Genomic DNA, 17,106 nt, shown 5'->3' on the forward strand with positions numbered 1-17,106 from the left:
ATGCATTGCCTGCTGCCAGTGCCACACGTCACTCCTCCTCCTGCTGCTGCTGTATTTCTCCTCCTGCTGCTGTATTTATCCTCCTGCTGTCAGTGGTCCCACCGCCAGGGTCCACACTATGCATTGCCTGCTGCCAGTGCCACACGTCACTCCTCCTACTGCTGCTGTATTTATCCTCCTGCTGTCAGTGGTCCCACCGCCAGGGTCCACACTATGCATTGCCTGCTGCCAGTGCCACACGTCACTACTCCTCCTGCTGCTCCTGTATTTATCCTCCTGCTGCTGTATTTATCCTCCTGCTGTCAGTGGTCTCACCGCCAGGGTCCACACTATGCATTGCCTGCTGCCAGTGCCACATGTCACCCCTCCTACTGCTGCTGTATTTATCCTCCTGCTGTCAGTGGTCCCACCGCCAGGGTCAACACAATACATTGCCTGCTGCCAGTGCCACACGTCACTCCTCCTCCTGCTGCTCCTGTATTTATCCTCCTACTGTTGTATTTATCCTCATGCTGTCAGTGGTCCCACCGCCAGGGTCCACACAATGCATTGCCTGCTGCCAGTGCCACACGTCACGTTTTTAGTTTTTTTTTTTTGAAGTACACCTATTTCAATGTGAATTCCCTTTAAAAAAAAACACAGAATTCGCGAACACAAATTTTTACCGAATTTTGAGGCGTAACCCCGAACCGAAAATGAATTCGAACCGAATTTCGTGGTCGAAGGCGAATTCGAATGTCATGCGGACCCAAATTCGAATGTACCCGAACCGAATTTTGGTACATCTGAGTATGCCTGGTCAGCAGGTGTGGGGAGCTTGAACGGTGGCAGAGAAGACACAGAAGACAGGTGAGTAGATGCAGAACAGAGAGGGAAACAGCCTAGTGGGAATGGGCAGGCTTGCACTGGTTCTGTGAGCATCCGCAGCCCCCGCTCTGTTGCAAGTATAACACATGCGCTTCCAGTCCACTGGATTGGGGAGCTTTTATGGCTAGTGTGAACCTAACCTTAGCCTCACTTACCTGATAACAGTGGGAGATGGTGGGATCTTCCTGTAGACAATCACAGGAATAAAGAGGACCTGTACATCTCTGGTGGGTTTCTGTTATTGGATCCATCTGTAGGAAACACACATACACAATGACTGATGAAAAATGGATGTTATGCACTAAAAAACAGTAACAGGCTACCTGTGCATGGCAGTTTTACCATTACTAATGTCAGGAGAGTACCACCTATTTACTCATTAGCACCACACGTCCCCATAGCAATCTGAATCTTTATTTCGCCAAGTGCGACCGAAGTCATACCCAGAATTGGTTGTGGTTCACATGGCAATGGAAATTAGATACTGGAGGATAATGACAATCCTGGGGGACACAGATGGGACATGGCTATACTGGGTAGAGTGACCAGATTTTTGTGGGTCCAACCTGGGACGGGGCCGGGGAGGGGGCGTGGGGGGGGGAGGCGCGCTCAGCGCGCCGCGGCGAAAAGTGGGGAGGACTGAGGAGCGCGCAGCGACGAAGACTGGGGGGAGGGGGCGAAAACTGGGCGTGGCCATGACATTGTATGGGCGGAGCTAACGTAATGATATAACAGCGAGGCATAAGAAAGCAGTGTTTACGCCATGATGTGGACAAACGAGACTTTGCATCATGGGTGTGCAGAAATAGTGTTGGGCGAACAGTGTTCGCCACTGTTCGGGTTCTGCAGAACATCACCCTGTTCGGGTGATGTTCGAGTTCGGCCGAACATCTGATGGTGTTCGGCCAAACTGTTTTTGTGACCCTAGGCTATGACCTCTTTGGCCTAGGGGCCCGAAACTCACCAGTCATGTTCCCCCTAAGGGTCCCTACAATGCTAGAAAATTTGCCACTGCTGAGCAATTGCCCTTTGAAAAGATGTGAGATTTTAGAACTGTAAATAGGAGGCCCAATGAAAGCCTATGGGGGATTTTACCAAATTTGGAGCCCTGTAACTCTGGTTTGCAGAGATGTAGGGAACCCATCTTTGGAGCCCAAGTCTAACAATATGTCTTCTACCTGCATGAGACATTTCGTGAGATTCAGATGTTGCTAACGGCCATTGCTGCGATTTATGTACGTCAGACTCGCCACCATTGAAATTGCCCAAATAAACAGGTTTTTGTGACCCTAGGCTATGACCTCTTCGGCCTAGGACTGCATTGAACGCGACCCACGCATTGTGCGCATTCTGGACAACACCAATTACTGTTTATTGTTTATTGAACCTCTCATCTGTATTACATTTATGACTGCATGGCGACAAAATGCAAATTGCTATCCGCACGCTTCTTGTCCTCATGCAAGGCCTGGGTTGTTGTGTCTCAAAGCGTGGCCTTCTCCTCCTGCACCGCCCTCCTCCTGTTCCATCACGTGTGCTGCTGCTGGGTTAGCGATAAGAGGTTTCCTGGAACCTCTTATCTGTATTACATTTATGACTGCATGCCGACAAAAAGCATGTTACCTGTGCAAAGAAAACAGACATTTCCCGCATTTAAAAGACAATTTTCCCTTTGAAACTTTAAAATCGATTTTCTCAAAAACTATAAGCTCTTTTTGCTAATTTTTTTTCCTCTTGTACCAACTCCCAAGGTGCACATACCCTGTAAATTTGGGGTATGTAGCATGTAAGGAGGCTTTACAAAGCACGAAAGTTCGGGTCCCCATTGACTTCCATTATGTTCGGAGTTCGGCTCGAACACCCGAACATCGCGACCATGTTCGTCCCGAACCCGAACATCTAGATGTTCGCCCAACACTATGCAGAAACTGTGTGATGCTAATAGTATACCGTAACCACAAAGCAGCAAACATAGCCATCTACGACCATTAAATAATAAATGCAGTAACAGTTACCCCAGACACCAGAAAATAAATGCAATAGGCAACATGTCAGCACAAAATAACCGCAATGCGAGCAACATGTCAGTATAAAATAAATGCAATGCGGGCAAACATGTCAGTACAAAATAAACGCAATGCGGGCAAACATGTCAGTACAAAATAAACGCAATGCGGGCAAACAAGTCAGTACAAAATAAACGCAATGCAGGCAACATGTCAGTACAAAATAAACGCAATGCGGGCAAATATTTAACCAGAAAATAAACGCAATGCGGGCAAACATTTCACCAGAAAATTAAAGCAATGTGGGCAAACATTTCACCAGAAAAGAAACGCAATGCGGGCAAAGTTCACCTGGAAAAAAAGCATTTACTCACCTGGCAGAAGTCTCCGGCCTCTGGCCCGCTCCTCCCGGGACCACCTTCCCCCTGCATATCTCCCGCGCTGACAGGGCTATGGCAAGATGGCGCCCGAAGCCCTGTACTGGAGACACAAATAGTCTCCAGTACAGGGCTTTAGTAGCCATCTTGCCGTAGCCCTGCTCGCCTGCCGGTGTCGGAACAGACACCGGAAGAGGAGGCAGGAGCGGGGCTGCAGGCAATGAACTGGCACGGCGTCTATAGACGCCGCTGCCAGTTCATGAGGAGAGAGTGGCCAGAGTCCCAAGGCCGGGACGTCCCGCTGCTGAAAGTGGGACGTTTCCCGGGACCTCATTAAGCCTGGGGCAGCAGACCCCGAATCCGGGACGCGTCCCGGGCAATCCGGGACGTCAGGTCACTCTAATACTGGGGGATAAATAACGTTATTGGGGTTTGAGGGGGGAACATTAGATTAGGCTGACCAGGTGTCCTCTTTTGCCTGGACAGGTCCACTTTTTACGACCTGTCCAGGCTGTCCTCCCAGGATTTGGAAATGTCCGGGGGAAGGGTGAAAAGAGCTGAACACAGAGCAGAGGGAGCCCAGCTGCAGAAGAGCAGCTTTGTTCAGTGTGTGAGTCAGGCGCAGACTGGGAAGGGGGGCAATCTCCCCCCCCCCCCAGGCAGCCTTTCATTCAGTAATTTAGGGCAGGTCTGGTGTATTCAGGTTTGTTGTTGTAAGGTTATGTGAAACACTTGGCTAGCTGATAAAAGTGCAATTAGAGGGCAGGAAGCTTGTAAATATACACAGCATGATGCAGAGCTTGCCTGGAGGGTCCCTGGGCAAATATCTGTCTGGTCTCTCCCCATTGTTATAATGACTGTATGTGTGGATAAGGCCTTAAAAAAGTTGAAAAGTTTTTGACAGTCCCTAGACTCCAGGAGGGCTGCTTTCTGACTTGTGTGAGGGACTGGCAGAGCCTCCTGTTTTCCTGCACTTCATCACAAACACCTTTGTTAGTTAAATTAACCCCAAAGTGTTCAGTTAAATCACTGAGATATCCAGCTTTCAGTATGGGCAAATGAATGGTAAAACGTTCAGTACAGCACGTATAACTTGTCTTTTCTCAGCAGTTACAGTTTTAGGTTGAACAGAAGACATACAGCCATCCAGTTCTGCCAGAATACTAAATCATTGTGCTTAACTAGCATGGTTTTCTTCTCTGGAGTCTCATCATGATTGTCATTTGTCACCTGCCTGTGTGATTTTATTGCATTTTGTGGGGAAATCTTCTGCAAATCTGATTGCATTTTGTGGTCGGCCGGCCCTCCACCACCATGTGGTCTGGGGAAAAAAAAACCGGCCTTCCATGCCCGCGAAGTTGGACAGCACACTGCTAAGGTCTTGTATATTTGGCCCCACCCATGACCACGCCCACATGCTGTTGTGATTGTCCTCTTTTTTGGAAATCAAAATATGGTCACCCTACATTAGATACTGGAGGATAATGGCTATGCTGGGAACATAGCTACACTGGGGAAGAAATAGCATTACTGAGGTGTGGGATATTACATGATGGAGGATAAAGGCAATGCTGGGGGACATGGCTATACTGGGGGGAAATGGCATTACTAGAGAGGGGCACGGTAAATCATTACATACTGGAGGATAATGACAATGCTGGGCAGGGGGTGGGCGAGTTACAGAGGGGCCATGGCTATTCTGGATGTGCATGTCTTTTGGCTCTGTGATGTGGCTGAATTATTAATAGTAAGGTGAGATAACAACCATAATCCATGTCACATGTGAGGGGAGGGGACTGTAGGAAACTGGCAAACACAACAGTTATATAAAAGTCTCTTGTATCGAAATTACTTCAAGGGGGATGCTCAGGATAGTGACAGGTGTACTATGACCTCCTCTGTAACAAAGTATGTCCATCCTGACCTCTGCTCTGCTCAATATATAACAAGAATCACACAATTACCTCTTCCAGCAATGTTTTCTTCACTTCCTACAACTTCTCTTCCTGGTGTGTTACATCACTTCCTGTCTATGAGCCACATCACTTCCTGCCTTTGTGATCACTCCTCCTACTTGTAACTTTGTACGTTTTAGAGATGAGAAGTAGAGATGGGAAGTTCGGATCTTTTCAATGATCCGGATGATTCGAATTGGATCATTGAAAAGATCCGGATCTTTGAATAGAATCTTCGGATCATTTTACTAGTGAACCAGGGTGAACCAGGTGAAATGACTAGCAGGAGCCGGTAGAGATGCGAAGTTCGGATCTTTTCAATGATCCGGATGATTCGGATCATTGAAAAGATCCGGATCTTTGATCCGAATCTCGGATCATTTTACTAAGGAAGCATTCGGGGGTAAAATAACTAGCAGGACAGCGGTGGACGGAGAAGGGGGGGGGGGGGACACAGAGAAGGGGAGAAGATGGACAAATGGCAGGGAGTGGACAGAGAAGGGAGGAGGGATGAGCAGAGAGCAGAAATGTTTGTTTGCACACAATACCGGCATGCTGCAATCATATGCTTTACATACATTTCACCTATATGTTCATCTGTTGACTTTCAATGCAAACGTAGCACAGTGAAAAAAAGCATTCCCCAAAGTATTCCCAGAAGTGAAGTGCAGCTGTTTAGACCAGAGTCTGGGGGATCATATTGTACAGCAATCACAGTGCATTCACAGGGCAGCTGTCCTAACCCAGCACGCTGGCTGCAAACTTACTGAGCTGTGCCAAGTTTCCAATTTGTTCAATGTGCACAACTACGGAACAGACAGCCTATAATGAGCAGCACATTGCAGCCAGTATGTGTGCTCTACACATATCTGGCAGTGGCACCCATGTCCCCTCTTTCTCATCTACCTGTCCCTGGCTGCAAGGAGGGGAGGGGAGCCACCCCTCCAACAGAGCGATCCATCTCTGCTCTGCTTCCAGGACCCCGCTGCCCGCTGAGAGGGGGCGTGCCGCTCCTGGCCCCGCCCCCTTTGAGATCCGAATCACTCATTTTGATGATTCGGATGATTCGACTCACAAAAAAGATTCGGATCAAAGATCCGAATCGTTCATGATCCGGACAACACTAGCAGGAGGGGACTTTCCCTGCACTGTACATTCAGTTCAAGGCTGGCTACTTTTATAGCAAACCAGTATAGCAAGCTATGTGTCAACTTCTTTGATATATTTTACTTTTAGTTCTGTTTAAAGACATGATATGTAGACTTGTGCAGAATGATAAGATAACCTTTCCCCACCGAAAGAGAGAGGTTTATCAAGCAAGGGGCCTTATAACCCCCAGAGTTAAGTTAACATTTTATGGCCTGCCCATGTGATTCTCCCTGAGCATGCTGGGTATTCTGTAAATCAGAGCTTTATTTATTTTTAGGAGCAATCCGCCGACCGCATCCGCCAGTGAAACCGCTTGGCTAATGTATTTCAACGGGATGGTGCACACCAGCGGTTTGAGGTTTTTAGCAAACCGCAAACGTGGGCCCTGCAGCACGTTTGCAGTTTGCAGAAGCGTTTCTGCCTCAACGTAAAGTATAGGAAAAAGGCAAACCGCTCTGGAAACGCTACATCAGAACGGTTTGCCAGGTGTTTTTGTTACAGAAGCTGTTCAGTAACAGCTTTTAGGGCCCATTCACACCTGAGCGGGAATCACGAGATTCCCACTCATGGCAAACCGCAAGCAGTTTAGTAAAAACCGCTACACATTGTTGCAAATGGCAGTGTTCTCACTGCCGCGTTTGCGGTTAGCGATAACTGCAAACGTGTTTCATGCAGCAGTTTGCCGGCGATTTGCATTTAGCGATTGTCGCTCCAAAACCGCCGCAGTGTCCAGTGATTTTTCCGTGTTAATCGTGGGAAAATCACTCCCGCAAAACGCCGGCGGTAGTTGCTGGCAGTTTGCGATTATAGGTGTGAACGGGCCCGTAACAATATGTGTAATCTGCTACCCGAAAACGCTCCTAAAACCACTAGCATGTTTAGAAAACGTCTCTAAACATGCCTAGAATTGCTCTGAAAATCTGCTCCAAAAAACGCTAGCATTTTGCAGATCTGCTAGCGTTTTTGGTGTGCACTGGGCCTGATAGAGGGTGTGTGAGTAGTAGTACACATTGCCAGCAGTGATATTTGGTTTGTGAGTAGTAGTACACAATGGGCTCTATTCTCAAAGACTTCCCGCATGCGGTAAAGTACATGCGGGAAGTTTGCACCCAAAATACCGTCAATTCTGCATTCTCTAAATTTTCCGCATGTTTTTCCCGCATGCGGAAAAAGTGTGGTAAAACTGCGGGATTCATGCGGAAAAGTTTCCGCAAAGTCGGTATTTTCCGCAATAAAAGATCAATTCTCAAAAATGTTCAGGCGCACCATTTCGTCGTTAATTACCGATTTTTTATCACCTACAAGTAGTAGGTGATATATTCCGCATCCCATTGACTTTAATGAAGTCTGGAGGCTTAAGGGCTGTGCTTGCTGGACTTTAACTTTTTTTTTTTAAACACTTTCTCATGCGACCTTTTCACCGCATGATTCCCGCATGAATAATGGCTGTTTCCGCATCTTTTTTCCCGCATGCGGCAAACATGCGGAAAATGTTAGTGAATGCTGAAAAAATGCGGAGTTTACCGCTGGCGGGAATTTAGCGGTAAAATTTTGCTGTACTTTTGGCTCTTTGAGAATAGAGCCCATTGCCAGCAGTGATATTTGGTGTGTGAGTAGTAGTACACATTGCCAACAGTGATATTTGGTGTGCGAGTAGTAGTACACATTGCCAGCAGAAGATGGGCAGAGGGCAGGGAGTGGACAGAGAAGGGAGGAGGTGGACGAAGAGGGGTGAGCAGAGAGCAGAAATGTTTGTTTGCACACATTACCCACATGTTGCAATCATATGCTTTAAATATATTTCACCTATATGTTCATCTGTATACTTTGAATGCAAACGTCTCACAGTGAAAGAAAGCATTCCCCAATGTGTCCTTTTCTCACCTCCAACACTCATCATAAATTTAGGAAGAAGTTAAGTGCAGCTGTTTAGAGCCGAGTGCAGGAGGATCATATTGCCCTGCAATCACAGTGCCTGCCCTGTCATTCTAGCCCAGCACGCTGTCTGCAAAGTTACTGAGCTGTGCTTCTGAGCCAAAAGTTTCCCATTTGTTCCCTATGCACAACTACGGAACAGACAGCCTAAAATAAGCAGCAGATTATAGCCAGTATGTGTGCTCTACACATATCTGGCAGTGGCACTGATGTCCCCTCTCTCTCATCTACCTGTCCCTGCAAGGCTGCCTCCCCTTCAACTGAGCGATCCATCTCTGCTCTGCTTCCAGGACCCAGCTGCCTGCTGAGGGAGGGCGTGTCGCTCCTGGCCCCGCCCCTTTGCGATCCGAATCACTCATTTTGATGATCCGGATGATTCGACTCACAAAAGAAATTCGGATCAAAGATCCGAATCATTCATGATCCGGACAACACTAGTAAGTTTGTCTTGAGAAGGCTAACTGCTGTAGTAATGATCATCTGTGTCTAGGAGAACTCATGGAGAAGCATAATATTTGTTTGATCAGCTGATAGATTTGCAAAGCTCTGTTTTGCTGTGATAACATCCTGCTTTAGCCGAAAATCATGGCTAGCAAATCAGAGACTTCCATACCTGTCACCTGTCTCCATGAGTGACATGACTATCACTGAACGGCTGCCTTTGTTGTGGATTCACCTGAACTCAGTTGACCATTAATAACATCGCTAACTGGTTGTGAGTTCTACGTTGTGAAGGGCAGGAGTGCATGCACAATATTTCTGGCCATTGCGCATGCCATGCCACTACACACGCCATCTCGCTTAAAAGGCATGTGCTGCTGCACATGTGGCCAATCCCCGGGGGAGGGGGGACACAGAAGGACATACAGACAGACACATAGGAGACCTGGGTTCAAATCTCCTCTCTTCCTGTGTAGTAACCCAGCACCTATTCAGTAGGAGACCGTATGCAAGACTCTCTAACACTGCTACTGCCTATAGAGCATGTCCTAGGGGCTGTAGCTCTGTCGCTTTTAATCCGCCAGGAGAAAAGCGCAATATAAATGTTCTGTTTCTGTATGCACATTTAAATGACAGCTGAAGTGAGAAAAATATGGAGGCTGCCATATTTATTTCCTTTTAAACTATACCAGTTGCATGGCAACCCTGCTGATCTATTTAGCTGCAGTAGTGTTTGAATAACACCAGATACAAGAATGTGGCTAATCATGCTGGAAACACCTGATCTGCTGCATGCTTGTTCACAGTCTAAAGTTAAACGGATTAGAGACAGAGGATCAGCAGGATAGCCAAGCAACTGGTATTGCTTGAAAGGAAATAAATATGGCAGCCTCCATATCCCACTCGTTACAGTTGTCCTTTAAAGTGGGTTCTATGAACTCGCCCAGCTCCTGGTCACTGGAGAGCAGTGATGTCAGAAGGGTGTGGCAGAAGAGAGGGAGTTTCAAATCCTTCAAATCAACCCATCCTGCGTGTGGCTGAGCCAGAAACAGCCAACATCATCTCTACTCCCTCCACACATAAGGTAGACCCTTGATTATTATCTGATACCGGGGTGAAATAATAACACAATAGACACAGTTCCTTTTAATATTTCACTCAGATTTATTCACTGTGTACTTTCTTATATACTGATAACATGTTCACCACGGCCGTTTCTAGGGCCGTGCGACCCGTGCCAGCGCCCTGAGTGCTATTGGCAAGGGGGGCGCTGTAATGGAGGTGGAGCCAGCAGCGGGGAGGGCAGCCCGACCTCTCCTTCCTTTCCTCTCCGGGGCCGCCCTCCATGCTCCCCCCTCCGATGCAGAGTAATTGTATCAGGAAGCGCTAGTCACAACTTACCTCCCTGCGTTCCACTCGCCGCTCACTAGCCACTGGACTCCTCTCTGTATAGACGTTGATACACACGCTGCTTCCTGTTTAGCCGGAAGCAGCGTGTGTATCAGCGTCGATACAGAGAGGAGTCCAGCGGCGAGTGGAATGCAGGGAGGTAAGTTGTGACTAGCGCTTCCTGATACAATTACTCTGCATCGGAGGGGGGAGCATGGAGGGGGGCCCCGGAGAGGAGGGGAGGGAGAGGTCGGGCTGCCCTCCCTGCGGCTGGCTCCACCCTCCACTATGGGGGGGTTACCTACCTACCTACCTACCTGGGCAGCTACTTATCTAATCTATACTGGGGGGGAGGGGCAGCTACCTAATGTAACCTATACTGGGGGCAGCTTCCTTTCTAATCTATACTGGGGGCAGGTACCTGTCTAACCTAAACTGAGGGGCAGCTACCTAATCTAACCTTTACTGGCAGCTACCTAATCTAACCTAAACTGGGGGGCAGATACCTAATCTAACCTTTACTAGGGGCAGCTACCTATCTAACCTAAACTGGGGGGCAGCTACCTAATCTAACCTTTACTAGGGGCAGCTACCTATCTAACCTAAACTGGGGGGCAGCTACCTAATCTAACCTTTACTGGGGGCAGCTTCCTATCTAACCTATACTGGGGGTCAGCTACCTAATCTAACCTATACTGGGGGTCAGCTACCTAATCTAACCTATACTGGGGGGCACCTAGCTATTCTAACCTGTACTGGGGGGCACCTACCTAATCTAACCAATACTGGGGGGCAGTGGCACCTACCTAATCTAACCTATACTGGGGTGCAGCTACCTAATGTAACCTATACTGGGGGGAAGCTACCTATCTAACCTATACTGGGGGGCACCTACCTAATCTAACCTATACTGGGGGCAGCAACCTATCTAACCTATACTGGGGGCACCTACTTATCTAACCTGTATTTGGGGCACCTACCTACCTACCTAGCTAGCCTATACTGGTGGCAACTATACTGGCTACCTATATTGGAGACACATACCTAACTAACCTATGCTGGGGGCAACTATTCTGGCTCCCTATTAGAGGCACCCACCTAGCTAACCTGTATTGAGGACACCTACCTATCTAACCTATACTAGGGGCCCCTGCCTATCTAACCTATACTGGGGGCAACTATACTGGCTACCTATACTGGAGGCACCTACCTGGCTAACCTATACTGGGGGAAGCTATACTGGAGCACCTATGCCTGGCTACCTATACTGGGGAGACCTATAGCTGGCTACCTATACTGAGTGCAACTAGACCTGGCTAACCTATACTGCAGACACCCATACCTAGCTCCGCGTGCGGGGGGGGGGCGCAATTTTACACCCTCGCCCTGGGGGTATTTTAGCCTAGAAACTGCCCTGATGTTCACATTGCAAAGTAACCACCCAAAATTTGAGATGAAACTTAATACATGATCACCTGCAGATGCATTGGTTTTGTACTAGCTGCTGATAAGAAGTCTTAACTAGATACAGCAGCTACATGTACAAGGTCAGATAAGAAACATTTCTCGCTGGAAACATCTCAAGAACATTCTAGTCAGATAAGGATCATCATGTAGGAGTACAACGTCATTGGGCATAATAGTCACTAGTCCAGTATCAATGCAATGTAACATTTCTTTGCTCATTACTTACAGTATCTGGTTGTGGATAGGCACACCTTGCCGTGGATGTTGGGTGCTCAGCCTTGATGCAGAAACAACATCAATCCAATAACAGCAATTCTAGTTCGGCTGAAACAGCAGTATTAATAATCAAGCTGTTTTATTGTATGCACAACATGCACAACATTTGCTCATTACTTTGGTAAAATACATCCGGTGATAAACGCTGGTCTACCACTTAAGGACCAGGGGTGTTTGGGAAGATCTGTGCTGCGTGGGCTATTCAGCCCACAGCACAGATCGTGTGGCAGCTGGGGCGACCAGACTTCCCCCCTTTTTTCCCCACTAGGGGGATGTCCTGCCGGGGGGGTCTGATCGCCACCGGCTAGTTGGGATTAGCGGGGGGGGGGCTTCTCAAAGCCCCCCTCCGCAGCGTTCTCGGCGCTTCCTCCTCTTACCTCCCTCCCCTCCGTGATCAAAGCTGCGCAGGACGGATATCCGTCCTGCGCATTGAAGGATAGGATTCAGCCTATCATATGCCGGCAATCCCCGGCCAATCAGAGGCCGGGGATCGCCGATCTGCCTTACGGCGCTGCTGCGCAGCAGCGCCGTATGATGTAAACAGCGGGGATTTCTTCCCCGCGTGTTTACATTAGGCGTGCGAGCCACGATCGGCGGCTCGCACACTGTTCACGGAGACACCCTCCGTGAACTTACATGGAAAGGCCGCTCGAATGAGCGGCCATTTCCATGTAATAACCACTTAAACCCGCCGCCGCCTATCGGTGTTAGGCGGTTGAGCTACATTTCCTGGCAAACTTCTGCAGTTTGCCAGCTCACCTTAGCAGTGAACAGCACTTGCTGCTCATGCCAGCCCTATACTTTCCCATAGGGCCAATCTTTTACCCTTCACCCTGAAGTTGGGTGGGACCGACCTGATCACCACCCCGGCCACTTCCCCCCAATAAAATAGAGATGGGAAGTCCGGATCTTTTCAAGGGTTCGGATGATTCGAATCAGATCATTGAAAAGATCCGGATCTTTGAACCAAATCTTTGAATCATTTTACTAGGGAAGCAGACTGGGGGTGAGGGCTGGCTGCTGTGCAGCTGCTAACTTCTGCTGGCTTACTTGCAAGTGTGTGCTGGCTGGCAAACTGGCTGCTTACTTCTGCTGGCTTGCTGCTGATAGCCTGGCTGTCAGGCAGGCTGAATGTCTGGTGCAGCCTCTCTGATGCTGGCTGGGGTACAGTAAATCTCGCTCACTAGTAATACTGCGAAAAACAAAAGTTTGCTTTCCTAAAACAGAAAGAATTTGCAATAATTCAGGTTGGAGTGAGCTCGAGATATCTCCCAGGCACCACTGCTGAATATATGCAAATTAACCATTAGTAGTAATACTGCATGCTTGTGGGGGCGAAGCTACAAAACGTCACACAGCAAGCAATGCCTATTAACTCTCAAACCCGCCCCCTACCAAGATAAGCACTGCGAGCAGCAAATAGCAAGGCTGCCTGCTCTGCAGTGCTAAGGAAGTGCCTTGCTATTGGCTGGAGGCACGGGATCATTTCCTTGGCTGTAATGAGCTGGAAGAATGAAGAGGCTGGCCGACAGGGACACAGGAGGGAGGAAAGAATTTGAATAGCTGGTACCGCCCACCATGATGACACTGCAAGCTAATTAAGGCACCCGGCGCAGCTTTTCTTAAAAAACAGAGCACTGTGACAGACATGGGGGGCGAGGGGGGCCCTGGAACAGTCAGGGGACCCAGGGCAAATGCCCCTTTTGCCTTAAAGAGACTCCGTAACAAAAATTGCATCCTGTTTTTTATCATCCTACAAGTTCCAAAAGCTATTCTAATGTGTTCTAGCTCACTGCAGCACTTTATACTATCATTGTCTCTGTAATAAATCAATGTATCTTTCCCCTGTCAGACTTGTCGGCCTGTGTCTGGAAGGCTGCCAAGTTCTTCAGTGTTGTGGTTCTGCTATGAACTCCCCCTTCCAGGCCCCTCTATGCACACTGCCTGTGTATTATTTAGATTAGGGCAGCTTCTCTCTTCTCTCTTATCTTTTACAAGCTGGATAAATCGTCCTCTGAGCTGGCTGGGCTTTCACATACTGAAGAATTACAGACAAGGGCAAAGCTGTTTGCAGGAAGAAACGAGCAGCCTGAAACTTCAGTGCATGAGAACTGCAGGGGGAAAGAAACACACAAATGATCTCTTGAGATTCAAAAGGAAGGCTGTATACAGCCTGCTTGTGTATGGATGTATTTTCTATGTGTGGACATACTGTACATCAACCTACTTCCTGTTTTGGTGGCCATTTTGTTTGTTTATAAACAAACGTTTTAAAACTGTTTTTAACCACTTTTAATGCGGTGAAGAGCGGCGAAATTGTGACAGAGGGTAATAGGAGATGTCCCCTAACGCACTGGTATGTTTACTTTTGTACGATTTTAACAATACAGATTCTCTTTAACAGCACTGGCAGAAGCTGCAGTTCCTGTTTCTTCCAGACATCCACTGTGAACCGAATCGTTCATTGTGATGATCCGGATGATTAGACTCACAAAAAAGATCCGGATCAAAGATCCGAATGGTTCATGATCCGGACAACACTACTATAAAACGCACAATCTCAGCTGCCATTTTACAGTCTGCCTTAGTTACTGTAGGGAGCGGAGTTGCTGCTTGCTGTGCTGCATATACAGGGACAGTGTAAATAATCTGTACTGTATACATTGTGCTATGTAGCTGCATTCTAGGTGCTCTGCTTCTTGTAGTGCACCAACTAGGGACCCCAATAGTCATTTTGAGGCCTTATCCTGAGTAGATAGACTGCATTTGTGATATTGTGCCGTGTAGCTGCTTCCTAGGTGCTCTGCTTCTTCTAGTACACCAGCTAGGGACCTCTCCATAGTTTTTTTAAACACTCTTCCTGACCGCAAAAGTAATTTGTGGACTTTCATTGACCCGGCTGCACTGATATATATTTTGTTTTTGCATTGTGGTGTGGTGTGTGGCTGTAGCAACACAACACCCGTATACAGTGTAGTGTGTGTCTGGCTGCGTCACCATTGCAGCCTGCTGTCACTGTGCATAAGTGATTGGTTGTCACCTACCAGTGTTGCCAACCGTTTGCCCGTAAATATAGAGGTAATTTTGCACGCCCGTGAAATCCGTAAGAGTCAGGGCGGTGTGGTGAAATTTTTTGCAACTTTATCAGATTTTGCAACCGGTTGCACTTATTTATACGTATAGCTATCAGAAAGTGCAACCTAGCCATTGACTTTAACCTATCTGTATCAGAAAATGCAACCCAACCAAACCCTATTCTCACACAGAACCCTCCCCTCTTGCTCAACTAATAACCCCCCCCCCCTGGAGGGAACAATCCCCCCTCTTGCTCAACTAATAACCCCCCCTGGAGGGAACAATCCCCCCTCTTGCTCAACTAATAACCCCCCCTGGAGGGAACAATCCCCCCTCTTGCTCAACTAATAACCCCCCCTGGAGGGAACAATCCCCCCTCTTGCTCAACTAATAACCCCCCCTGGAGGGAACAATCCCCCCTCTTGCTCAACTAATAACCCCCCCCTGGAGGGAACAATCCCCCCTCTTGCTCAACTAATAACCCCCCCTGGAGGGAACAATCCCCCCTCTTCCTCAACTAATAACCCCCCACCCCCCGAAGAAACAATCCCCCCTCTTGCTCAACTAATAACCCCCCTGGAGGGAACAATCCCCCTTCTAGCTCAATGGGATCTGTGGTTGCAAAAAATTACAGGCGTGTTAACAGAGAGGAGCCACGCCTACACAGTCATACACTGTCCTCTATGGCAAGTTGCAAAATATGATAGGTAGCAAAAATTTTCACTACACCGGCATCAGTAAAAATATATTTAGGCGGGGGTGGAGCCGCGAGCAGCAGCTTCATGGCTACACTAGTGTTGTCCGGATCATGAATGATTCGGATCTTTGATCCGAATCTATTTTATGAGTCGATCATCCGAATCATCAAAATGAGTGATTCGGATCGCAAAAGGGGTGGGGCCAGGAGCGACATGCCCCCTCTCAGCGGGCAGCGGGGTTCGGGAAGCAGAGCAGGGATGGATTGTTGAGTTGGAGGGGAGCCAGCCTTGCAGGGAGACAGGTAGATGAGAGAGAGGGGACATGGGTGCCACCAGCCTCGGACAGGCCCACCGAACCACCGATGGTCCCATCGGTGGGCCCCGGCCGTCCCGCCTCCTGGGGGCCCCAGAGCTAAAAAGGAGGGGGGCTAAGCACAGGAAGGGGGGACATTGTGCACAGATCGGCGGGGAGGGGTGGAAGCCTCCCCCCCCTCCCTCACCTAGGGGCCCCCTTCCGCGCTCCCCCCCCTCCAGAATTGCAGCCAGCGGCAGCACCGGGGAAGAATCACTTAACGGCATGACGGAGGGATCCGTAGCTCTGCGTGCCGCTGGCTGGTCTGTCTCCTGAACTGACTGTCAAATCACGCTCTCGCAGGAAGTACTGCGAGAGCGTGATTGGACAGTCAGTTCAGGAGACAGAGACCAGCCAGCGGCACGCAGAGCTACGGATCTCTCCGTCATGCTGGTAAGTGATTCTTCCCCGGTGCTGCCGCTGGCTGCAATTCTGGAGGGGGGGGCCCTAGGTGAGGGAGGGGGGTGGCTTCCGCCTCACCCCGCCGATCTTTGCCCGCCACCATCCTGATTGCATTTTGAGGGGGGGGGGGGTATCTGCCACCAACCTGCCCACATTACGATTTTCTGGTCACTGCTGCCCACATTGCGATTTTCTGGTGCCTGCTGCCCACATTGCGATTTTCTGGTGCCTGCTGCCCACATTGCGATTTTCAGGTGTCTGCTGCCCACATTGTGATTTTCTGGTAACTGCTGCCCACGTTACGATTTTCAGGTGTCTGCTGCCCACATTGCGATTTTCAGGTGTCTGCTGCCCACATTGCGATTTTCTGGTGTCTGCTGCACACATTGTGATTTTCAGGTGTCTGCTGCACACATTGTGATTTTCAGGTGTCTGCTGCACACATTGTGATTTTCAGGTGTCTGCTGCACACATTACGATTTTTAGGTGTCTGCTGCCCACATTACGATTTTCAGGTGTCTGCTGCCCACATTACGATTTTCTGGTGTCTGCTGCCCACATTACGATTTTCAGGTGTCTGCTGCCCACATTACGATTTTCTGGTGACTGCTGCCCACATTGTGATTTTCAGGTGTCTGCTGCCCACATTACGATTTTCTGGTGTCTGCTGCCCACATTACGATTTTCAGGTTTCTGCTGCCTACATTACGATTTTCA

At 48.7% G+C, this 17,106-nt stretch overlaps 1 protein-coding gene across 3 annotated transcripts in view; it reads right to left on the bottom strand.

Moving 5' to 3' along the window:
• Positions 1-11,868, bottom strand: part of LOC137535079 (zinc finger protein 665-like) — a 34,732-nt gene extending 22,864 nt beyond the window's left edge. The window contains exons 1-2 of one of the 3 annotated variants that reach the window (XM_068256866.1): positions 11,813-11,868; positions 1,023-1,118 (exon numbers count right to left, since the gene is read on the bottom strand). In XM_068256866.1, coding sequence (XP_068112967.1) covers positions 1,023-1,118 — 96 coding nt within the window. In that variant the 5' untranslated portion in view covers positions 11,813-11,868. Of the gene's footprint in view, positions 1-1,022; positions 1,119-5,214; positions 5,271-6,111; positions 6,196-11,812 lie in introns of those variants that run through there. The other 2 variants (XM_068256865.1, XM_068256864.1) reach the window with 2 other exon arrangements.
• Positions 11,869-17,106: the final 5,238 nt, after the last annotated feature.

The sequence above is a fragment of the Hyperolius riggenbachi genome, chromosome 10 (genome assembly GCF_040937935.1).
Source record: "Hyperolius riggenbachi isolate aHypRig1 chromosome 10, aHypRig1.pri, whole genome shotgun sequence".
NCBI classification, from domain to species: Eukaryota; Metazoa; Chordata; class Amphibia; order Anura; family Hyperoliidae; genus Hyperolius; species Hyperolius riggenbachi.